Here is a 25,043-nt window from a genome sequence, read left to right as displayed (position 1 = left end):
GAGGGCACTCCATGGGAAAGACAACAAGGAAGGTGTTTCTTGGAAAACTTATGCTTGTGTGGGGCTATAGTGGAGGACATGGTGAAGAGACATTCGCCACAGAAGGAGGAATGACATTTCAGGCTATTTAATGGTCCCCATTAGAATCAGTGATGAACGGGTTTCCCATAGAAGCTCAAAATGAGCCTGATATCCTGAGTTTCTGTATCCATGAGAAATGCTTTCTCACTAAATAATGCCTGTGCCCCACACTGCTGATGCAAGCTTGAAGAAGGATGACAAATAAGAAAGCATCCTTCATTCTATGCAGAAACAAGAAGGAAATGCTAATCTCTTTTCTGACTTTCAAAATAAGGTAATTTTGGAAATTTAAACTCTTTTGGGCAAATGAAATATGCTCACTCGAGTTTGTCGCATTCTGTGATTAGCACCAGCTGCCAAATGTCCCACACTTTTGGGAACAAGGAGCCGTCATCAGTGCTTAATACCAGAGGGATGGTTTATTATATTTATTTTTCATAAAGGCAATAATGTTTTTGACAAAAGAGTTTTCAAGCATGGTTATATTTCTCCAGCCTGGGTAATGGGAAGCTGGGGGCCAATATTGGTCCTGGAATAATCTGAATCCCCTTTCAGTTCTTACATAAAATATGCTGATTCTGTTCTGGCATTTGACATTTTCTTTATAAACTAATTCAGGCCACAAGTGAGCAATTCTTTCAATAACTCATTTTCTTACAGAGAAGCGGTATTTCCTGCAAAGAATCAAAACACAGGTTTCTAGGACTATTTTCCTCTAGGTATAACTGGTTCCTCCCTGACATGGTTAGGCTTTGTGTCCCCACCCAAAGCTCATCTTTAATTGTAATCCCCAGGTGTTGAGGCAGAGACCTGGTGGGAGGTGACTGGATCATGCGGTGGTTTCCCTTATGCTGTTCTCATGTTACTGCATGTGTTCTCATGAGATCTGATGGTTTTATAAGGGGCTCTTCTCCGTTTGCTTTGGACACAGGCTCTGTCACCTGCTGCCACCTAAGACATGCCTGCTTCCCCCTCCACCATGGTTGTCAGTTTCGTGAGGCTTCCCAGCCATGTGAAACTGTGGGTCAATTAAAACTTTTTTCTTTACAAATTACCCAGTCTTGGTTATGTCTTTGAATGGACCAAAACACTCCCCACCCATTAGGGAGCCTGCTCTGACAGGTACTTTGGTTGGTTTTCCTTGTCCCCTTCCCCACACCCACACTCTTGCTGGTCATTTCACCATTAATGATGATGACTCACCTGGGCATTCTCTGGACTTCCAGAAAGGTGTGTCTCTGAGCTAAAGGTGGCCTGCAGCTCTCCGGCTCAGGGGGCAAGGGCTGGTACTGCTTCGGAAGTGTGATGAGAGGCCTGTGTGGAGAGTCGCAGTAGGATTCCTGAGAAGGTTTGCTGCAGCAGTGATGCCTCAGGCCTGAATCCACACTGCTCTGCCCTCCGTGTCCCCAGCTTTGGGTTGAAAATGCTAGTTTTTGGATGCTAACTACAGAGCAGACTGGTCAGGTCTGGCACTGTTTTCTAAAGGGCGTGATATAATTTTCTATAGGGAGTCAACGTGCTCCTCCATAGTGCGACTGTTTTGGCTTTAGGAGACCTGTGGAGAAAATGATAACAGCCTTCCATTCATCCCAGACTGGCAGATCTGAGTTTTTAGTACTACCCAAATAAATATTTTAAAAAGTGGCTGGGCACGGTGGCTCACGCCTGTAATCCCAGCACTCTGGGGGCTGAGGTGGGTGGATCACCTGAGCTCAAAAATTCAAGACCAGCCTGGCCAACATGGCAAAAGTCCGTTTCTACTAAAAAGCAAAAATTAGCCAGTCACGGTGGCATGCACCTGTAATCCCAGCTACTCACAAGACTGAGGCAGGAGAATCACTTGAGCCCTGGAGGCAGAGGTTGCAGTGAGCTGAGATCACGCTACTCTACTCCAGCCTGGGCAACAGAGCCAGACTGTCTCAAAAAAAAAAATATATATATAAAATATATATATATACACACACATATATATATATGTAAATGTTTGAAAGTCAGTGAATGCCTCACTCATATTTTATTCACCCATTCACTCATTTGTTCATAAAGTATATCAGGTATTTTGGTAGATTTTTGGTTCAAGCTGCTTCCCTCTAGCAGGGAAGACAGAGAGGTGAAGAAATGATTGGCAGAGTATGTAATGCATGCTATGGCAGAGGTGCTCAGGGGTCCCAGATAGAGCAACAAGAGTGGCCAGTCACTCAGAGCCTCTGCAGCTGCCTGTTGCTCTTTTCTCCACAGATATGTATAAATGTAATAGTATTTATATATGTATCATATATGTGTGTGTGTATATATATATCACATGAATATATACTTAATATGTTGTAAGTTCCCTGAGGGCATATCCCATTTTCATATGAATCTAGGCCTGCCAGTAGTATACCCAGCAATATCATCCAGCAGATTTCTGTACTGAAAGAAAGGAGAGGAATAGAAAGAAACAGGGGAGGAATACATTCATCAAGAAATAATGAGTGAAGGTATATTGAATAGAAAACTGTGAATGAATGAATAAATGATTAAATAGATGAATGAAGGCTTGTTTAATCTTGTTCATTGAATACCTCATATTAGTTTTTTTTTCTATATCCAGCTCTTACTCTGAAATCATATTAGATTTTCAATGTCAAATGTTTGTGTTTCTCTTTTTCAGATGCTGGCACAAATTATTTCAGTGTATAGCGAAATAAAATGCTATTTTAAAGTGTCTTACCGAGGAGGTGGTAAAGGAATCTGAAAAAGAAAAGAGAAACCTAAATTAAGTTTATTGTTCTATGAGCAGAGCCAATGGTTAACAGTTTTTTGATTTACAAATAGAAATTACAAATTGTGACCAGACTTATAGGATATATTTTTCAAGAGATATCTGAAATTTTGCATTGTCTGTATCTCTAGGCTTCTAAAGTAAATAATGAATAACAAATGCATTTTCATGATTTATCCTACCTTGTTCTTTCTTATGGATGTGTCTCCTAAAACATAAGAAGGAATACCAGTGAATTTATGGAAAATGTCATCAAGCATTGATTTTATACACACTTACATGAAAATCATTTTGATTTGTAATAATATTGGTGATAATGTCAGTTAATATTTGTTGAGATCATATGAGATACCCAGAATAATGCCAAACACTTTAGTTATGTGGTCTTATTAAATCCTCAGCCTTGTTCTGTTAATGAAGAAACTGACACACAGGGAAGTTAAATATCTCACCTGCACTCACCCAACGAGTAAATCGTAGAATGAAGATTTCATTGCACGTCCTGTGACTCTTATGGTCCCCTTGAAACCACTGATTCCTGTTTAAACCTAATGTGTGTGTGTGTGTACATACACTATTCAATTTCCTGCCTACCACCTTCATGGGGTATTTCCAAGCAGAGGAAAATAGCATCACAGATTTTTCAAAATTGAATAATTTCTGAAGACCCCCAGAATCCAACTTCTTTATGTTATGGATGAAAAAAAACTAAGGACAAACTACATGGGATAATTTCTCAAGGCCAATTAACCCTACAAAAAGCCCAAGTGGAGCCTGGAGCAGATTTGTCTGAACTTTAGGTTGTTTTATTTCCATAATTCGACTCAATGTAATTATTGAGCTTCTACTCTGAGCTAAACACAGTACCAGGCACTGGGGTAAAAAGACAAATACAATTCGATCCTTCCTGTCAAGGTCCTCCTAGTTGGGGTGTTCACAGGCCAAGCTTCTGGCTCTGGCGATGTGACCGTGAAGATGGCTGGCACTGACCCTGTTGCCATAGGGTTTATACCTTAGCGGGTAGATCTGCACTGAGGCATCATGAACAATCTGATAAGGATTTCAAGTAGAGAAGGACAAAGTATTAAATGAATATGTGGGAGACATAAGTTAGTCTGGGTTGTCAGAAGAAGGCTCCTTGGAAAAGCAATGTTTGATTATCTCTAAAAATGGGCGTGGTGTAATAAATGCTATTTTATAAAGCTGTTGCGGAATCAGTGAGAAAATGTCTATCTCTTGTTACAGGAGACTTAAACCTCCACTGGATACTGGCTGGGTGGCTTCGCACTGAGCCTCCTTTGCTTTCTTCATCTGTGAGACAAGGAGGTTGGGCTAAATCAGTGATTTTTAACCATGTGCTGAAGAACCCCCTGTGCTCTCCCCTGAAAGTCCTTTGGTGCCTGGACGCAGGGGGACTGGTTACCGGTTCACCACCCCATGTCATTAAGGGCTTAACTTCAGCCCACTTTCCACTGCACCTCCTCTTTAGATTCCTCTTGGTGAAAAGTCCAACTGGCACAACAACAACACAACACAACACGACACAACACAATGCAACACAGCACAAACTGGTCTGTATGATTTTAATGGCTCTTCCATATCTAAAATAATTACTTCAAAGAATAAGAATAAAATTACCATTCTTCCTTTCTGTTTTCATTTTTGAAAAACACTTTTGAAATAGGTAGGATTCACTTCTTTTTATGAATTCCGTATGCTGATTGCATACAGAAATAATTGATGTCCTTGGCATTGTGAAAACCCAAAATATGACCCAGGATGTCCTTCAACAACAGCAGCAATCTAGTTAACATTAGATCTTTGACTATTTCAAGGAAATCACAAAAAAGCTTAGGACACATGATGCTTGCTTAAGGCACAAAATTAGAAAACATAAAATTAATTTCCTTTCATGTTATTGTTTATTGGCTTCACCTCCAGAGCTCCCTGGTGGACCATCTTGTTGCCTGGGTTGATGACTTTTCCTGCAAAACTAGATGCTGGCTTTCCAAGTGGTCTTTTTTCACTATATCTATTGGGGATCAATTCAATTCACCGGAAAAAGAATTCAATAAAGAGACTGAGTTCCTGTAATTTAATAGGAAAATTCCATTTATGGTTTTCAAGATAACTATCCAGTTTGCTTCAGGGGTTGTGAGTGTAGATTAGGACATCTGTCTTCTTTCATTTCATTGATTTACTATTGAGCACGTAGTATGTGTCAGGCATGGACTCATTTTTAATATATGAATTGATGTAGGTGTTGGGAGTGTAATACCAACAAATAAAGTTGCTATTCCCATGAAACTTACATTCCAGTGGCAGGAGCTAGGAAATACATAAACAAAAGTATAAATAAACATTCACAGGTGATGACAAGCGCTATGCAGAAAATAAAGCAGATTGGAGGACAGCAGGGCACGGAGAGTAGGAGCCGGGGCTACCATGTTTTAGGCTGGTCTGAGGAGGCATCTGTGGTTAGGGGATGAAATCAGAGGCCTGAGGACAGCCAGGGAGCATGTCATGTGGATATCTTGGGAAAGGGATTCCTGACAGAGGAAAATAGCAAGGGCAAAAGTCCTCAGGTGGTGTCAGTTCATTTTCTGTTGCTTAACACAGAATACTTGAAATTAAGCCCAAGAACAAAGCGGCGCATGTAATGAGAGCCTTCTTGCTGGCGGGGACTCTGAGGATTGCTAAGATGATGCGGGACACTAAGTGGCGAGGAGGCTGACTGTGCTAATGTGCTAGCTCAGGTCCCTCTTCCTGTTCTCATAAAGATTTTGTAACATAAAGATTCTGTGAATTCCTCCCTCCCTTTTAAGATGCCTTTGTAGGATAATATCAGCAAATAGTTACAAAAATCCACAGGGCTTTCAGCCGCATCAAATATGCCGACTGGCAAGTGTTGATACCATGAGCTTCACTTAATCATTGCTTAGCTAACCGCAATCCTTCAAAGTAAGAAGTCAAGGTGAACTTAAAGAACTTTGCAAGTGAAAGAAACTGGATTGAACAAGCAAAGTAACTTGTTTACCATTTTACGGCTTTGATGGTAATTCAGATAATTCCAGCAAGTTTCTTAAAATCTGGGGGCCTTATTTAATAAAGCAATAATAACTCAAGTATTTGTGATATTTAAAGGAGGGTGAGCTTTGGAGCTGAATTTGTTAAGATTGAATCTTGATTCTGTTCATACTATGGGCAGGATCATGGCAAGTGCTTAATAAATGTTTAGAAATAAACAAATGGAATGAGGAGTGAATGAATTTCCCCATCTGGAGAAGTAAGAAGTGCTTATTTATAATTCATGAAAATTCATGTGTGGAATAAATGAATTGATGAACTTCAAGGCATGGTTCTTAATGCACAGCTGCAGTTACTACTATTATTATAGTATGAAAAATTAGAGGGAAAGTGGGAATTTGCCCTCCGAATGAAGTACACAAATATTCTAAAATGCTAGGGAAAGTTCTCTACCTGTCAAACAAGAGAACCCAAACAGTTGTTTGAAGTCTTCCCCATCTCCAGTTTACTCTTGGAGAAGCCCGGCATGCTCGCCACCTGGTGGTCATAAGGTGTAATCAGCACCATTTGCCCAGAGACTCATTTGCTTTGCAGTCTCAGGACAGATCTCACAAAGTAACTACTTTGGGGGAAGTATTGTACTGAGGTGGGCATAGCATGGTTGCAGAATCCGATGGACCTTAGTTTAACTGTTTCCACCACAACCTAGTATGGTGAAACCATGAAGACATTGTCAATATCACCGTGTTCTGGGAGGGTTAAAGTAAGGCCTCTTGGAGAAGGAAAAAGAGTTAAGAGATCGTTCTTTGGAGTGGCTGGTGCCAGCTTGCAATGGATGGTTGTTAAGCTTTCAGGAATTCTGTGAACCGGCTTTAGATACAACCATTATTAAAAATACATTACATAGGCTGGGTGCAGTGGCTCACGGGGTCAGGAGATCAAAACCATCCTGGCTAACACGGTGAAACTCCGTCTCTAATAAAAAATACAAAAAAATTAGCCAGGCGTGCTGGCGGGCACCTGTAGTCCCAGCTACTCGGGAGGCTGAGGCAGGAGAACGGCGTGAACCCGGGAGGCGGAGCTTTCAGTGAGCCGAGATCCGGCCACTGCACTCCAGCCTGGGCGACAGAGCGAGACTCAGTCTAAAAAAACAAACAAAAAAACAAACAAACAAAAAGTTACATAAACGTACACTTAAGTTACAGTGGCCTCCCGCTTATCCTAAGTCAAAATGTTCCAAGACTCATGATGGATGTCTGAAACCGAGGATAGTAATAAACCCTGTATATCCTATGCTTTTCCTAAATATACAGACCTATGATAAAGGTGATACGTGACAGCAAAACAAGCACACTTTTTTTTCCTTCTTCCCAATTTCACGGATAGAAGATTCATTTTTATTTTAGATCCCAGTAACCTCAGCATACAATATTTTTTCTTTCCTTTTCAAGTTGAGAACTTCTACCTTTTCACTTAAAGGAATCGCTTTACATCTTTTCTTTGGCAAATCAGAACTGTCAGCATCACTACTCTTGCACTTTGGAACCATTATTAGGTAGAGTAAGGGTGACTGGAACCCAAGCGCTGCGATTCAGCGGATCTGATGGGCTGGACGGCTGCTGAGCAACTCACAGGTGGTTTGGACACAGCGCAACGGAAACACTGGACAAAGAAGTGATTCCAGTGGGACCGCTCAGGATTTCATCATGCCGCTCAGAAACAGCGTGCAAATTAACATTTATGTATTATGTATTTCTGGAATTTTCCACTTGATATTTTCAGACCTCAGTTGACCGTGGGTAACTGAAACTGTGGAAAGTGAAACTGAGGATAAGGAGGACTTCTGTATTTGTTTTTCACTTAGCTACTGTTCAATTTGTGGTAAATATATGCAACACCCCCCGCCCTTTTTTTGAGACCAAGTCTGGCTCTGTTGCCCACGCTGGAGTGTAGTGGTGTGGTCTTAGCTCACTGCAACCTCTGTTTCTTGATTCCTGCCTCAGTCTCCCAAGTAACTGGGATTACAGGTGTGCACCACCATGCCCGGCTAAGTTTTTTTTTTTTTTTTTTTCTGTAGAGATGGGGTTTTACCATGTTGCTCAGGCTCCTGAGTCATCTCAAACTCCTGGGCTCAAATGATCCACTGATCTCAGCCTCCAAAAGTGCTGAGGTTACAGGCATGAGCCACCACCCCCGGCTGTAATACCCTTTAACTATGAAATACAATCATGCAAATCAATACTTTCAGAAATAGAACATAAGTATAATGTTCTGTAATTAGAGATGCAGACTTTGTAAAATTGGATAAACTTGGTCTCAATCAAAAATTTTATTGTGTCTAAGAGCTTTATGATTTATGAAAGCAAACCATTAGGATATGGTGTCCTGATGATTATTTATGGGAGAGTCCAAAGAAGCAACTTACACTCCAAGTGGCTAAAAATGTGTATTTGGCAAGGCCGGTTTGAGAAACCTCTCCAAGTCTGCTGAAACTTTCAGAAATTAATCGCAGCAGTACATTGCCGAAACCATTGTTTAGATTGCGACGGGAAGGAATTAAGTTAGGCAAAGCCAAGGATGTGAGAGAAACCTGCCTGCTCTAACAGCTCCTCAAAGAAAGTCGGAAAATGCATTTTCTGAGGGACGTGTACTTCAACTGCTTTCATGCTGGGGTTAGTGAGCGATGTGGGATAGGAACATTTTTCCAAAACAAGCCTGGGAGGTATCTTTTCCCCTGATCTCGGTGCCTCAGGGAATGGAGGAAGGGAGAGGAGGGGATGATGTGGGCAGTGGAGTGGCTGGATTTGTATGTATGAATCATATCCTTAAATTCACAAAATGCTGGACCACTGATTCTACTGTGTTTCTACGGATGGGATATTAAGGCCCAGCGAAGGAATATGATATGCCTAAACTCAGAAAGGGACAGAGGGGGCCAGAAGTCACCCAGGCTTCTCGACTTGCCTCTCCACAGGCCCCTACCTAATATGAATGTGTGACTGAGGCCACGGGCTCATCTCCAGGTGCTCCTAGGACACCATACTAAGAGGTAATGCTTATCCAATGAACTATTAAAATGGGCTAAATTGCAGATTTAATTTGACAAATATTTGCTATGCATCTGATATAGGAAATAGAAAGAAATTATTTAGGCAGATAGTGAGGACAAAAGAGTCCCCAGCAGAACTTCCTTTCTAAAAAAAAAAACAGCCCAAGAAATCATTTCTTTTCCAACAAAGGGCAGCCTGAAAGATCGAGCTGCAAACATAGATAAGGAAGTCGGAAGCTTGCAGGGGGTGTGGTGGGGAGGCCTGCAGCTATACCAAGAAAAAAGGGCTGCCTTGGGGCCAGGCATGTCTGCCATGGAATCTTCGTCTCCCCTTTTTCGTCAGCACATGTATAGTAAGAAAGAAATGGGCAGCATGGAAAAGCTCAGGCTGAGAACCCATCTGCATAAGAAGATTGAGGCAGGAGAATGGCGTGAACCCGGGAGGCGGAGCTTGCAGTGAGCTGAGATCACACCACTGCACTCCAGCCTGGGTGACAGAGCGAGACTCCGTCTCAAAAAAAAAAAAAAAGATTGAGGTGGGGCTGCCAGAGGTTCGCACCCTATGTAGATGGCAAACCTGGTCCTAACTGGTTTTTTCATGCCCTGTGTAGCTCAGACACTGCCTCCCCACTAGCTCATCTATAAAACCCCCTGTTTCACTGTGGATCAGCAACCCATTTGTCTGGGGCTCCTCTCCATAGCAGAGAGCTATTCGCTTTCTTTTGCTTATACATTTTCTGCTCTTAACCTCACTCTGTGTGTCTGCATCTTTGATCTCTATGTGAAACTGCCTTTGCAAAGATTATATCAGTGAGAGAATTTTAATTTTTTTTTTTTTTTTTTTAAGACTGAGTCTCACTCTGTCACCCAGGCTGGAGTGCAGTGGCGTGATGTCGGCTCACTGCAACCTCCGCCTCCCAGGTTCAAGCAATTCTCCTGCCTCAGCCTCCCGAGTAGCTGGGATTACAGGCTTGCGTCAGCACGCCGGGCTAATTTTTTGTACTTTTTAATTTTTTAGTAGAGACGGGGTTTCTCCGTGTTAGCCAGGATGGTCTCGATCTCCTGACCTTGTGATCCACCCGCCTCAGCCTCCCAAAGTGCTGGGATTAGAGGCGTGAGGGGGGCGAGAATTATTATATTAATAGTAAGCTAAGTTAACTCACGCCCCATCTTGTCTTTCCCTTAATTACTCCTGGGCTATTGGGCAAAGCTAACTTTGGAAGACTTTCAGGCTATAATTTAAATAATAATAGGCCTTGCCCAAAAGTCAACCACTTTTGTAAAGCTAATGGGAAGCCATCAGGCTGGGGGGATGAGAACAGCCTGAGTCCAGCTAAGGCGCAGACATAAACGATTGTCAGCCATTATTCCCGAGGTTGTAAGACATGCAATTTCCCCAGTTATTCCTGAAAATAACACCACTATTGTCGATTGACCTTTGAAGATATCTTTCCCGGTTTTTTGCACGCATGTCTGACATCCATGGTTCCAGCTAAACCCAATGTGTCCACCTTACCGCCAGCCCCTTTCCTGTGGCCCCACCCAGAAGCAATTCACCTACTGGAAGACAGCTTCAAACCCCTATGATTTCATCTCCACCCCAGCCAATCAGCAGCAAGCACTTGTTACCTGCCCTCCCATCCCTTCCCCCAAACTGCCTTTGAAAACCCCTAACCTGTGAGTTTTGAATGAGATGATTTGAGTATGAACATCTCCCACGTGGTGTGGCCAGCCTCGTGTCTATTAAACTCTTTCTCTATGGCAGTGCCCTGGTCTCTCTTTATGCAGTATGCAGGAAGAACCCTTCAGGGGGTTACATGTGTGCCCATTTTCATCCTGCATTATAATCTTCTCTATCCTTTCCATACAAGCAGCTTTTACTATACCAATTTCATGTTTATTATTAATGGCTTTTTCTTCACATTTTGATGTAGGATATGGCATTAGAAAAACTAAGTAGAGAAGAGAGAGGGCAAGCTTATCACTGTCCATCCCTTCCCCAGGGACTGGCAGGAAGGGGAGGGGAGAGCATGCAGGGGCGGAAGCATTTACGTTCACAAGCCGCCTGTAGATGTGGCTTTCATAGACTGAGGAATATCCGTCCCAAACAATGGATCATTTATAACCCCCGAGAAACTACTTAGAATAGGAAATGTACTGTGAACCTAGAAATGAAACTAATATATGAGTCAATCTAGGCTTTTCTAAAATGTGTTCTAAGGAGCATGGGCCAAAGAATGTGATCCAAGAAAAAACAGGTTCCATGGACACTTAAGTTACAATGCTCCATGCCATATCCCCGTTTTGGAGATCCACAATGCTCTAAAAACTTGGGCAGTAAAGAGATCTGTTTATATTTGTTTAACTCAGTGTTTCTCAAGATTAGTGCATCCAGAGTTTCCCTTTTATTTATTTTATTTTATTTTTTTTTTTTTCTGATACGGAGTCTTGCTCTGTTGCCCAGACTGGAGTGCAGTGGCGCAATCTCGGCTCACTGCAACCTCTGCCTCCCAGGCTCAGGCAATTCTCCTGCCTCAGCCTCCCAAGTAGCTGGGACTACATGTGCACATCATCACGCCCAGCTAATTTTTTTGTATTTTTAGTAGAGATGGGGTGTCACCATGTTGGCCAGGCTAGTCTCAAACTCCTAACCTCAGATGATCCGCCTGCCTCGGCCTCCCGAAATGCTGGGATTACAGGTGTGAGCCACCGTGCTTGGCCTTCCCTTTTATTTAATATGATTCTCAACATCTCACCTAATTAATTTCAGATAACTGTACTTTGAGCTACTTGGAGCTTCATTCATTTCATCTTAGAGCAAGGACCAATGGGAGGATGTTGTAGGAAGACATTGTTCCTCATATTTAGCTGAAAGTAAAGAACTGGGGCTTCTTAAAGGTAGGGTGTGCTTCCTGGGAAGGTGGTGAGGCTCTTGACCAACTCAATTATCTGTGAGGGATGCTATGCCTCAGTTTCAAGGAGGGGCTGGATTGTGGAGATGCTTCTATTTTAAAACTTTTAAATAACGCCTCCATTCTGCTGGCTTGCACATAAGACATGCAGGTATAGAGGCCGCTTGTCCCAGTTTACCCCAGATGTCTCTGGTTTTAATTTGGAATGTCCTACTTCTGAAGAACCCCTCCATCCAGAGCAAACTGGGGTGGTTGATTCCAGTGAACACCCCAACATTACAAGGAAAATAAAAAGTGCTTTTCATTATGCATGTACTTCAAGCCGTTTTGAAATGGTTTCATGGGGAAGGCCATATTTTGCCTATGTAAAAGGCAGTTCTTGTACATTGCAATTCTGTTGGGGAATTATTATTTGGGAGATATAAATTTTCTGGAGCTTCCTTTATTAAATACCTTGTTCTTCAGTCTCCTGTTTCTACCTACTTTATATTTCTCTATCAGAAAATAAATTTGTTACATCAAGCAGTTACAGATTCCTTTCCTTTTCTCTGAACTGTATTATTTTTCTTGTGTGGTGGTGAGACAAAATACTGTTCTGTAGTTCAATTAATGAATGATTTCATGAAGTTAATAATGTTAACTTTGAATGAGCATTATATCAATGTCTCTGTTGCTTTTGAGCCATGTGTTGTGGCTGAAATACATTTACATGTAAAATGGTAGGGGAATAATATTACATTTGTTTCTGATGAATTCTGCAACCTCAGGCGTGTTATTTCTGCAAAGGATAGAAAATACCAAATTTCATCATTATTGCAATATTGTGTGTTGCCAAGTTCTGCCACTAGGGAGCAGTATCATCTATCAACTCACTCTGGCTCTGCTCTTTGTATAGTCTGGATGAATGGGATGTTGGTTACCAAATGAGAGGGAGAGTTTGCAGAATGCATTTTATACACTGGCAAACACAGAAAACCCTGGCAACATTACCATAGTGGAATAAACCTTGGCTCTGGTCTTGTGACTACTTGCTGATGGCCTTGAGCAAGCCACTTCCCTTGCTAAGCTTCCTTATGTAAAATGAGGGAATTGACCCAGATTAAACTCATTTCTGATTCTAATTTCTTCAGCATCTAAACTTGTCTAAAAGCAAACTAGTATAAAGGTCTTTTGATGGCATTTTGTGGAATTCTACTTTGCTTCTTTCAATCAGCTTGTGTTTCTGGATATACAGGTTCACTAGCCTATGCATAATTCTCTCTCTTTTTTTTCTTTTCTTGGAGGCGTATTGTATTTCTTTATAAATTCATTCTTGTATATGTATGCTTGTCACCTCAAAGGAAATTGGCTTAGAGTTTGTGCTTGGTTCACATCTACAGCAAAGAGAAAATGCAATTTAGCTTCCTTTATTCTCAACTTTGGTTTCTCTAGAAAAATAAGCCACACTGTATTTGAAAATTATAGCTATCCCTATCTGAAACTAAGATGATTTCTTCTAGATCTATGGTTAATGCTAGTGGTTTGTCACACACAACTTGTATTCTAAATACTTTGCCTCCAAATAAACTTTTACCTATTTTTAGGAATGAAAAACAAAAAGTCAAGCTTTAGGGAAGATAAGTTCTTGAAATCTGACAGTTTACAGATAATGTCAGAATATGATTGCAAGAAAAATGACATAAAATGTACATTAACATAAATCTATAACTGCTCAACTTGATGAAAAATATCACCATAAAATTCTGCCATTACTGAATCAACCGATATGTTTTTTTATGACATTTTTGTGAGAGTGAATAAATTATCTGAGAATGTGTTTGCATCAAAAATACAGAATTTTGTAATAAACACATAAATCATCCAAGCATTTTTCGGCAAGATGTCTGATCCGAAAATGGGGGGGCATTCATATTAATTTCCCTCCTTCCAGCCTTGTTCTAGATATGGTACCTTAGAGCTCTGGATGGTAATGGGGAACCATCAGTGATGGAAATCTAGGCGAGGATGCTGTACATAAAGTAACTCTTCTTGAAGAAGTCTTCTATACAACCTGCCCCACCTGCAAAAGCCTCAACCTCTCTGAGCCTTGCTTTCACTGAAGTCTGCTTTACAAAACGCTCGTATTTTTGTAGTCATGGGACCCAACATTCGCTATAAAACAGAGCGCTAACTCAATCCTGAAAAATGTGTTTTCCTTGCTCTCTCTGAGGAACTGGTTTGTTTCTTGTAATGGGAAATTTGTATCACATAAGGAAGCTTGATTCCCTTTTTGCTTAGACTATCAGGCAGCTCAGAGGCAAATTAACAGTTTAATTATAGTAGAATTTAGTGCTGCATGCCTGAGGATCTTACATTTTATCTTTATTTTAATTATGTCATCTATGTAGATTTTCTTCTATTTTATTGTTCAAGCTTTTATTAACTAATATCTTTGTGAACTGAGGCAAAGGGTAGATAAACATACAGATAGAGAGGTAAACAGACATATTGATATGTGGAATAATGGTCGAAGAAATTTCTGCAGTCAAAGCAGTGAGGGTGGATGCCCACAGTGAACTGTGAATAAGATGGCAATTATAAAGTTCATTTCTCATCTGATTTCTCTCCAGGACTCATTTCTCCATGAATGCCTACAAAGCACATTATTATGACTGAGGTCATTTTTGCAACAGTTGATTGTGGTCTGGTCTGTGATCCCTCTATGTTTCCCGTCCCTTTCTCTGTTAAGAGGAGTGAAAATACTTTCTCCACATAATTCACCAGGTGTTGTTCTTTAATGCGCTGGTTAAAGAAAAGGAGAAGGGGCGGGGCGCGGTGGCTCACGCCTGTAATCCCAGCATTCTGGGAGGCCGAGGCGGGCGGATCACAAGGTCAGGTGATCGAGACCATCCTGGCTAACACGATGAAACCCCGTCCCTACTAAAAATCCAAAAAAAAAAATTAGCCGGGCCTGGTGGCGGGCGCCTGTAGTCCCAGCTACTCAGGAGGCTGAGGCAGGAGAATGGCGGGAACCCGGGGGGCGGAGCTTGCAGTGAGCTGAGATCGCGCCACTGCACTCCAGCCTGGGCGACAGAGCGAGACTCCGTCTCAAAAAAAAAAAAAAAAAAAAAAAAAAAAAAAAAAGGAAAAGGGGCAGGTGCAGTGGCTCACGCCTGTTAATCCCAGCATTTTGGGAGGCCGAAGTGGGTGGATCACGAGGTCAGGAGTTTGAGACCAGCCTGACCAACATAGTGAAAGCCCGTCTCTTCTAAAAATACAAAAATTAGCCGGGCGTGGTGGTGGGCATCCGTAATCCCAGCTACTCAGGAAGCTGGGGCGGGAGAATCGCTTGAGCCAGGGAGGCGGAGGTTGCAGTGAGCCAAGATCAGGCCACTGCACTCCAGCCTGGGTAACAGAGCGAGACTCCGTCTCAAAAAAAAGAAAAAAAGAAAAGAAAAATTAATAAATTAAATAAATAAATAAATAAATAAATAAATAAAAGGAGAACTCAGGTTAGGGGTCTTACTTAAGGTCACACAGCCTGGGGGTGTGCCTTAGGTTTTGGCTACTCTCCGTCCCCTTTTCACTGCGCTGGCACTTCCTGCTATGAGTGTCTTCCATTTGCCCTCCAGAATCTCCCTCCACCTTCACCTTCCTCTACACTGCTCTCCGCCTGGTGACACTGACCAGTAGGGACACACAGGCCCCTGTCCTCTCGTTTCTAGTTAGGTTTAGCCATTGGGAAGCCCCAGCAGGAGGTCACAGAGAGGTTGGAGAGAGAGGTGGGGGGTTTACTCCCTTGGCCCCCTCCCCAAGAAGTCTGCCTGGGCTGGTGGTGTCCCAGGACCAGTGGTCACTGCTCCCCTGCAGGCGGTGGGCTCCTTGTAGTTTTCAGTCACTGTTCCCTCATCCCTCTTCACCTAGGGGTGGGGCTAGCCCCGCTGCTGTCAGCCATGGTTCTTGCACCGTTCTTTATTCTTCCCCCTATACCACACTCACCTGGTAAGTAGTTCCTTTGCCATACATTTCCTTCAATGATCCTAATTTGAGTATGCTGTCTATTGCCTATTGGGACCCTAACTGGTACACTTTCCCATTAAAGAAAAGATGGCACCAATAATACGTTATAGATGGTACCATTAGACACATGAAAGGTGAATTTGATATGTTTCAATTATTGGGCAAAGTGAATCTTGGCATTGTCATCTTTTCCAATCAAGCATCATAAAAGGAGATAGGGGCACGGGGGAAAATGATGAGAGAAGCTATAATTGATACAATACCATTAAATGTCTGGCTTATCTTCCATTTATGCTTCTAGCACTACTGAAATTGATTATTTGCTTTCAGGCTCGTACCTGTATTTTCGTCTTCAAATTGAGTTGTTTTGCCTCAGGCCTTAAAATCTGTTTTCATATTAATTAATCAATGTTTTAAAATTAGATTTCTATTTTGTGACTTTTCTGAGGGTATGCTTGGAGAGATAACATGATTATATATTTAATGCAGTCCATATGTTTCAAAACAACTCATTTCCAAAATTGCACAACAAAGAATGTGAATTTTTACAATCAATTTCTTCATCAAGAAGGTAAGGCAATAAAAAGACATAAAGTGTGTGAGACTCTACTAAAATTAGTAGTTATTTTCTGAAGTGTAATTCAATAGATCGCCTTGTATAAGGTCACCCATGACCACGAACAGCAATGCAAGACGATCTTAGAAGCAAAATACATGTTTCCATACTTACATTTTACACTTTGACTGACATGACCTTACCTTTAATGTTTTGGCTTCTGATGTCCTTGGAAATGGGCTTGTCCACCTGTAGAAGACAATGTGGCACCATTATCTCTTCAGTTGTGACTATGACCCCATCTGATGTCTTGACACTGTCTGTGGTTAGGGTCCCAAGGATAAAGCCATAAGTCCCCGGGCTCTCTGGTTTTCAATGTATGGTTGACTGTCAGCAAACACATATAAATACATGCACCTCTGCCAATGAAGGGTGCGGTGGCCTGAGTGGTGTTTGGTATAACAACACGCAGGGTTGAGAACCAATCCTGCCTCTATTGCTGGCTTTGGAAAAGACATTGAGTGTATTATGAACTTCAGATTTTTCATCTTTATCATAGGAAAAGTGCTCATCATTCATGTCCCTGAGTTAACATGATGATCCATCTATGGGATCAGGTACATGAAAGCAATGAGGCAGGCAGGTCAGGGTATGGCCTCTGGGAAGGCCCGGGTTAGGATTCCACCTCCAGCTCGTGCTCAGTGTGAGAACATGGCAAATTACTTAGCTTCCGTTTCCTGAGGTTCAGTTTCCTCATCTGTGAAATGGAGGTAACAAAGGCACTGATACCTTTTTGAAGATGGGAGGATAACACAGAACACAGCATGCACTGTGCCAAGAACACAGGTGTCACTAACCACACTGAATACATGTATCACTATTAATATTATTAAAGACATTAGTGAACTATTAAGGGGTACCCAACTGGAAGACATAAGGGTGAACAAGATGAAGATCATGAAGGGTTCCCTATGTCTTTGAAAACCTTTAAGCCTAGGTAATATTAATATTAGGGTTTTAGTATTAGTCTTTTTTTTTTTTTTTGGAGAGACAGAGTCTTGCTCTGTCGCCCAGGCTGGAGTGCAGTGGCGCAATCTCAGCTCACAGCAAGCTCCGCCTCCCAGGTTCAGGCCATTCTCTCACCTCAGCCTCCCAAGCAGCTGGGATTACAGGCGCCCACCACACGCCTGGCTAGTTTTTTGTATTTTTAGTAGAGAAGGGGTTTCACCGTGTTAGCCAGGATGGTCTTGATCTCCTGACCTCATGATCCGCCGGCCTCGGCCTCCCAAAGTGCTGGGATTACAGGCGTGAGCCACCATGCCCGGCTAGTATTAGTCTTCATTGGCACCAGGTTGAGTTGGGCAAGGTGGGTCAGGGGTTCGTTGAATTCCCCGTTACCTCTTATCCTCTGTGGAACATTGAACCACAGTATTTATGCCTGGAAAGGGCATGGCCCTTCTTCTTTTGGTTATATCTAGTTAGGGGTTAAGTGTTGGTTGGATTTTTTTTTTTTCTTTATCGTGGCTATTGTCTTCGTCATTCCAATTTCTCCAGGGTTACCTTGTGGGGACTGGGGTGCTGGATTTTTTTTTTTCAATGTTCTTGTGCACCTTGATCTTTTAGTCTTCCCTGTGTGCCTGCCCCACAGATGGAGTTTCTCTCAATGCTCATGCCCCACCCTGCATTGCTAGCCTGGTCATGGAGGCAGGAGAGGTTCCCGTTGTCTCCACTTTAGGTGGGATTTGCTACCTTGGGTGGGACTGCTCCGAGCAGTCCCAAGAAGCAGTATTAGTATAGGATTCCCTGGCCCAGGAATATTTCCTATCCCTCCCCTGGGGCAATTCCCAATTTCTATCAAATAAATATTTACTAGTACCCACTAATATGTCTGTGGCAATGCTAGATTATGAGGGAACAAAGAGAAATACCAGCTTGGATTCACAGGTACATTGTAACAGATTTTTCTGTTTGGGTACCATTGAGAATTGAGATTTGGGGTCAGAAAATTCTTGTGCCTTATAGGATGCTTAGCAACGTCTCTATCTTCTACCCACTAGATGTCAGTAGCACTCAGTCATGACAACCAAAAATGTCACCAGGCTTTGTCAAAAGTCCCTTGTTGGGGGGGGGGGTGCAAAAACTTTCCACGGAGAACCACTGATCATAATGCAACACGTGCCAGGTGTGGAAGACTGCATCATATGGCTTCCTTCGTAAGACTCCTCCAAAGGCACTGGCTACGTTCAGAGATGCAGGTCTGCGTGCGTTTGCACCCTGTCCTTACCTCCATCTGACCGCTTCCTAGAACATGGAAACTGCCCATCTGGGTCACTGCCTCCTTCCTTAGACTGTGGGCACTGGCTCACCTTCCTACCCCCATTGCTAAGCACAGTGCTCGGTACACAGTACCTGCTCAGTAAATAGAAGGATGGGTAGTGATTTAGGGCAAGACAGTTGTAACCCACCGAAGCAGTCTCGACAAGAACTTGCCTTTGTAAAAATTATTGAAGATCCATTTCTTTTTTTCTTTCTATTTTTTTTTTTTTCTTTGAGACAGGGTCTCACTCTGTCGCTCAGGCTGGAGTTCACTCTGTCACCCAGGGTGGAGTGCAGTGGCACAATTTCAGCTCACCACAACCTTGACCTCCCGGGCTCGAGCAATCCTCCCACTTTAGCCTCCCAAGTAGCTGGGACTACAGGTGTGCATCACCATGCCCAGCTAATTTTTGTACTTTTTGTAGAGATGGGGTTTCACCATGTTATCCAGGCTGATCTTAAACTCCTGGGCTCAAGCAATCCACCTGCCTCAGCCTCCCAAAACATGGCGACTTCAAGTGTGAGCCATCACACCTGGCTGAAGATCCATTTCACAGATAATCTCAACATAAATGTGCAGAACTAGTAAGAATCAACTCCTAGGAATGAGATTGTCACAATAAAAGATAATCTGATTGCCATAAATATTTCATGTTTACAACATTGTTTACAAAAGTAAAACTCCTCCCCCCGCCCCCTTTTTTTTTCTGAGACAATGTCTTGTTCTGTCACCCAGGCTAGAGTGAAGTGGCACAATCATGGCTCACTGCAGCCTCGATCTCCCAGGCTCAGGTGATCCTCCCATCTCAGCCTCCAGAGTAGCTGGGACTACAGGCGTGTGCCACCATGACCAGCTATTTTTTATTTTTCATTTGCTTTAGAGATGAGATGTTACTCTGTTACTCAGGCTGCTATTGAGCTCCGGAGTCAAGGAATTCACCCACCTCAGCTTCCCAAAATGTTGGGATTACGGACATCACCTACTGCACTTGGCTAAAACGCCCTCTTTATCTGAACTGAGGCCAAACACTTGTTGAATTTGTAAGACAACTCCCCTCTGAAATTTTGCTCACCTTGCCCTATCCTTTTTCCTCACATGATTTCATTTGAATTAATGTGCTGAGATTGTAGTTCCACCTGCAAAGTGATCTAGCCAAAGGAAGAAACTTATTTTTAACAGGAAACTACAAAGATGATTTGAAGGAATAGAAAGTGTAAGAATAAAGGCTTAAATCCTGGCATAGTTGTTTTTAAAAAAAATCAAATGAGAATTATTCTTTGTAAAAAAAAAATTCTATTCATGAAGCCGTAAGCTGTATAAAAAGGGATTGTCAGTCATTTACAGGGAAAGTTCAGCCCAACCTTTTTTTATTTTATTTATTTATTTTTGAGACGGAGTCTCGCTCTGTCGCCCAGGCTGGAGTGCAGTGGCTGGATCTCAGCTCACTTCAAGCTCCGCCTCCCGGGTTTACGCCATTCTCCTGCCTCAGCCTCCTCAGTAGCTGGGACTACAGGTGCCCGCCACCTCGCCCAGCTAGTTTTTTTTGTATTTTTTAGTAGAGACGGAGTTTCACCGGGTTAGCCAGGATGGTCTCGATCTCCTGACCTCGTGATCCGCCCGTCTCGGCCTCCCAAAGCGGCTCAACTTTTTAGTTCAGCGTTCTCTACTTTATAACCAGACCAGAGCTGTGTCTTTAGCCACTGGTCCAATCTCTCTGGAATTCTCGTTCCCTGGCCACGCTTTATGCTCTGGTGATGAGTGTCCTGAAATGCTGTCCTCCCTCTCAGACAGCCCCTGGGGGACTGCCCTAGATGCAGATCTTGATGATAGCAGCAAATAGTAGCAGGAAAATAGAAGAACTTTGAAGGCCAGACTGAGAAAGTCTTCTCTGTGAACAGAAGTTGAACTGGGGAAAGACTGGGTCTCTTTTCCTACTAAACAGGTATTTATTTTTAAAGCTTGAGTTCAAATGATTGAAAGTATGTTATTTTTCATTCATTCAACCAGTATCTATTGAGAACCTCTTACAAAGGCACCATGCTAGGTGTGGGGGCTAAAATAGCACCTGACCTCATAGAGATGTCCTCTAGGGACAGATTGCTTTATGCTTCAGGCTGAAAGCACAAAGATGCATTTCTTGGGTCTTATTGAAGATCCATTTCTTTTCTTTTTTTCTTTCTTTTGTTTTTCTTTTCTTTCTTTTTTTTTTTGAGACAGGATCTCACTCTGTTGCCCAGGCTGAAGTTCAGTGCTGCTATCTCAGCTCACTGCAGCCTTGACCTCCCAGGCTCAAATGATCTTCCCACCTCAGCCTATGTGCTGAAAGCACATGGAAATACTGTGTTTTCTATGTATTACTACAACAGTGATGGGATTTTATAGGTAAGACAATGAAGGCTCAGAGAGGGTGAGTAACAGGCCCAAAGGCACAGAGCTTATAAAATTGGAGCCGTTAAAATGGGAGTGATATTCATCTTTCAAGTTTTGTTTTTGTTTTTGTTTTTGAGATGGAGTCTCGCACAGTCACCAGATGGAGTGCAGTGGCATGATCTCGTTCACTGCAACCTCTGCCTCCCAGATTCAAGTGATTCTCTTGCCTCAGCCTCCAGAGTAGCAGGGATTACAGGCGCCTGCCACCACACCTGGCTAATTTTTGTATTTTTAGTAGAGACGAGATTTTACTATGTTGGTCAGGCTGGTCTCGAACTCCTGACCTTGTGATCCTCCCACGTTGGCCTCCCAAAATGCTAGGATTATAGGAGTGAGCCACCACCCCACCGCAAGATTGTTTTAAGGATTAAATTTCATTTGATTCTTTTAATCCAATCTCTACTGAGGATTTTTTTCCTTGATCTTCCTTGTCCTGCATTATCATGATTTTTTGAAGCACACTTCCTTATCTACTGTCTATCTATTGTGTATTTATTTATCACTGATCTCCTACCACTAGCATGTATGTTTCACGAGCACAGGGAATTGGCCATTCACAGATGTGTCTTTAGAGTCTATAATTGTGTCTGATCCTAGCAGGCACCGATGACAGTTCTTGAATGAATTTGTTGAGTGAATGATTGAAGTGTCTAGCTTCAATCATTGCTGTGCCCGTGTAAAAAGGAAGTGTTTGATTTTTCATCACTCATCTTGTTCCTTCAGTCTCTATCAGATATCTTCTGTGTAAATGGTCGGTGTTGCTTGGTAAAATTTGTAGTTTCATTTTTCTGTCCAAATTAACAGAAGCCCTCAAGTTAAACAGATGATGTGAATATGTAATATGTGAGGAATATTTAAAAGCACGTTAATACTCATTAATAACTGTGGTGCAAACTAAAAAAGAATAGTGAAATCCCTTTTTTTTTTTTTTTTTTTGAGACGGAGTCTCACTCTGTCGCCCGGGCTGGAGTGCAGTGGCCGGATCTCAGCTCACTGCAAGCTCCGCCTCCCGGATTTACGTCATTCTCCTGCCTCGGCCTCCCGAGTAGCTGGGACTATAGGCGCCCGCCACCTCGCCCGGCTAGTTTTTTGTATTTTTTTTTAGTAGAGACGGGGTTTCACTGTGTTAGCCAGGATGGTCTCGATCTCCTGGCCTCGTGATCCGCCCGTCTCGGCCTCCCAAAGTGCTGGGATTGCAGGCTTGAGCCACCGCGCCCGGCCATGAAATCCCTTTTTAAAAAATACTACTGAAAAAGTAATAGCCAGTTTTGGTGATATTTCTAAGGGGTGGACCTTCCTAAACAGAGTTTCTGGGAGGGTAAATGGAAACAATTTTTTAGAAAGGAAATTTTACAGTACATACTAAAAGCCTTTAAAATGTCTTCACTCAATGGTTTAGTAAAATAATTGAAAATCCCGTAACAGGTTATGCTTTATCTATAAAAATTATGCCTGTGAATGCTTGTTTATCACATGGGAAATTGTTTTATACCAGAACTTAATGTGAGAAGAAAAATAAAGCAAGTATATACTGAACAATGAGACTTCCCTCGTATGACAGATATGTGCATAGAAAATACTGACAATGGCCGGGTGCGGTGGCTCACGCCCATAATCCCAGCACTTTGGGAGGCCAAGGCAGGTGCATCACGAGGTCAGGATTTCGAGACCAGCCTGACCAACGTGGTGAAATCCCATCTCTAACAAAAATACAAGAATTAGCCCGGTGTGGTGACGTGCACCTGTAATCCCAGCTACTCAGGAGGCTGAAGCAGGAGAATTGCTTGAACCTGGGAGGCAGAAGTTGCAGTGAGCTGAGATTGAGCCACTGCACTCCAGCCTGGGTGACAGAGCGAAACTCTGTTTCAAAAAAAAAAAACACAAAAAAAACTGATAATGAAGTGTACCAAAATGTTATGACTGATAATTGCAATCCCAGGGGGTGATCATTTATTTGTCTTTTATGCCTTTCTGGATTAAGAAAATTAAGTGTTAGCAAATGTTTTATTAAAAATAAAATTCTATGTATGCATTTAGGGCATTTGCATTTACTAGTTTTTTTCTTTTCTTTTCTTTCTTTCTTTTTTTTTTTTTTTTTTTTTGAGACAGAGTCTCACTCTGGCACCCAAGCTGGAGTGCAGTGGTACAAAATTATCTTTTGCAGCTTCCAAACAGCATTTTGAAATAAGCATTGTAGGATTTTCTGTTTTTTCCTGTTTGGCAGATAAAGTTACAAGGAGGCTTAGAGAGGTTTCATGACTTACTTATTACCTCCCCACTCATGACTGACTTATTACCTCAACCACGTTGGGCTGAGACGCTGGGCAAAATCTTACATTATGATCAGAAAGATTTGAGTTCATGTTCTTTCTCTGGAGAGTGCGATGAGCGTTAGATGAGATGCATGTGGAAGTCCTTAGCCTGCTCTCTGGCTCACAATCTTCAACACATCTGAATTCTACTCCTTTCTAGAGGCAGGGCCATGATGCTACCAGGTATAAGAGTCACCTCCCATCCACCTCAATGAGCTCGACCTGCTCTTTCCCTAATGAGATGGCCTGGGGGACAGGAGATGCGGCAGTTTCTGGCTGGTTAGGAAGAGCCCTACACATGTTTGGGTCACAAGGTCCAGCCTTTACTCACTCTTTCCAACCTCGTCTGTGTGTTCCAGGTCTGCTGTCCAATAGGGATAGAGGTCCTGGTGTCTAACGGAAGGGGAGTGTCCATTGCAACCTTCAAATAGCGTGTATCTGTGCAACCAGAAAAATATGAAAGTCATACCTTATGTCGACTCAGCACACTACAATTTACAAAGTATTTGCACATCTACAAACTCACTGGATCATTACAATGTAAGTACGAGGCAAGCAATTCTGCCTTCATTTAACAGAGTAGGAGACTGATGTATGAAGAGAAGAAATTGCTCTTCTAAGTGCACACAAATAAATGCCAAAGTTTGAACTTGAACGTTCTTCATTTTCTCATTCATCTTAGAAATTCTGTAATTCTTGCAAGATTTGGGCTATGCCATGCCCTTTAAAAATCTTACTAGATCCCACCCAGCCACACCCCATGCCAGCTCTCCTTTCTATATTACACACTTAACATATTCTATCACATTCATCGGTTGAGCTGCCTGTTTCTGCCACGAGACTGCACCTTCCTGAGGTAAGGATCATGCATTGTTTGTCTCTGTGTCCTCCGATCAATCCTAACATGGAAACTGGCACATAGTAGATGCTCAGTGAATGCTTATCGAATGACTGAACAAAAAAAGTCATCATCATTTACAAGATGACTTTCTCCAAATACACTTCTATAGATTCATTTCAGTGGTTCAGGCCCTCAGAAATCGTGAATGCTTCCTCTTCCCCCTTACAATAGGGTGCTTTATCTCAAGGAACTTGCTGAAGCTGCCCTTTGTGCTACAGTTAGAGACAGAGGCGGGTGTGAAATTAGGTCCTCTTTATTCTTAACAATTGCAGCTTTGCTGCCATGCCCTGCTGATGCTCTTAGGCTGGCTGGCTGCACAATGAATTAACCAAGTTAAAAAGTCTTTTTTTTTCATTCTACTCCCCTCTATGCAGACCTCATTTAACATTTCCCAGGCTGCCGCATCCCTGCCTATCCACCCTCCGTTATGCTCATCAGTTGTTCCTAAGGCTCACGGAGAACATCATGATAATAATGGTGAGGATTACAGATCTCTGGCTTGGTACCAGGTCCTCTGGTGAGAACTCAACATGCATCATTCATGTAATCTTCAAAAGAGCTCTCTGGGGCAACTTCTATTATTATGAACCCTGTTTTCAGAAAGAGAAAGTGAATTGGAGAGACTTTCTCAAGGTCACACAGCTAGTAAGTCATGCGGGCAGATGTTAACCTAGGGTTGTTTAATTCAGAAACCA

At 42.4% G+C, this 25,043-nt stretch overlaps 1 protein-coding gene across 4 annotated transcripts in view; it reads right to left on the bottom strand.

Annotated features, from left to right (window-relative positions):
• The window catches only part of LOC105487952 (cytokine dependent hematopoietic cell linker), a 246,312-nt gene that overhangs the window by 52,564 nt on the left and 168,705 nt on the right, over positions 1-25,043 (bottom strand). For all 4 annotated transcript variants that reach the window (XM_071093866.1, XM_011751612.2, XM_071093865.1 and 1 more), the window contains exons 7-11: positions 23,779-23,885; positions 16,592-16,637; positions 3,028-3,053; positions 2,795-2,814; positions 1,285-1,395 (exon numbers count right to left, since the gene is read on the bottom strand). In XM_071093866.1, the coding sequence (XP_070949967.1) occupies positions 1,285-1,395; positions 2,795-2,814; positions 3,028-3,053; positions 16,592-16,637; positions 23,779-23,885 (310 nt within the window). The remainder of the gene's footprint in view (positions 1-1,284; positions 1,396-2,794; positions 2,815-3,027; positions 3,054-16,591; positions 16,638-23,778; positions 23,886-25,043) is intronic.

Source organism: Macaca nemestrina, chromosome 3 (assembly GCF_043159975.1).
Source record: "Macaca nemestrina isolate mMacNem1 chromosome 3, mMacNem.hap1, whole genome shotgun sequence".
NCBI classification, from domain to species: domain Eukaryota; kingdom Metazoa; phylum Chordata; class Mammalia; order Primates; family Cercopithecidae; genus Macaca; species Macaca nemestrina.
Note: the sequence above shows the minus strand (reverse complement) of the source record. Positions and strands in the feature narration are given on the sequence as shown.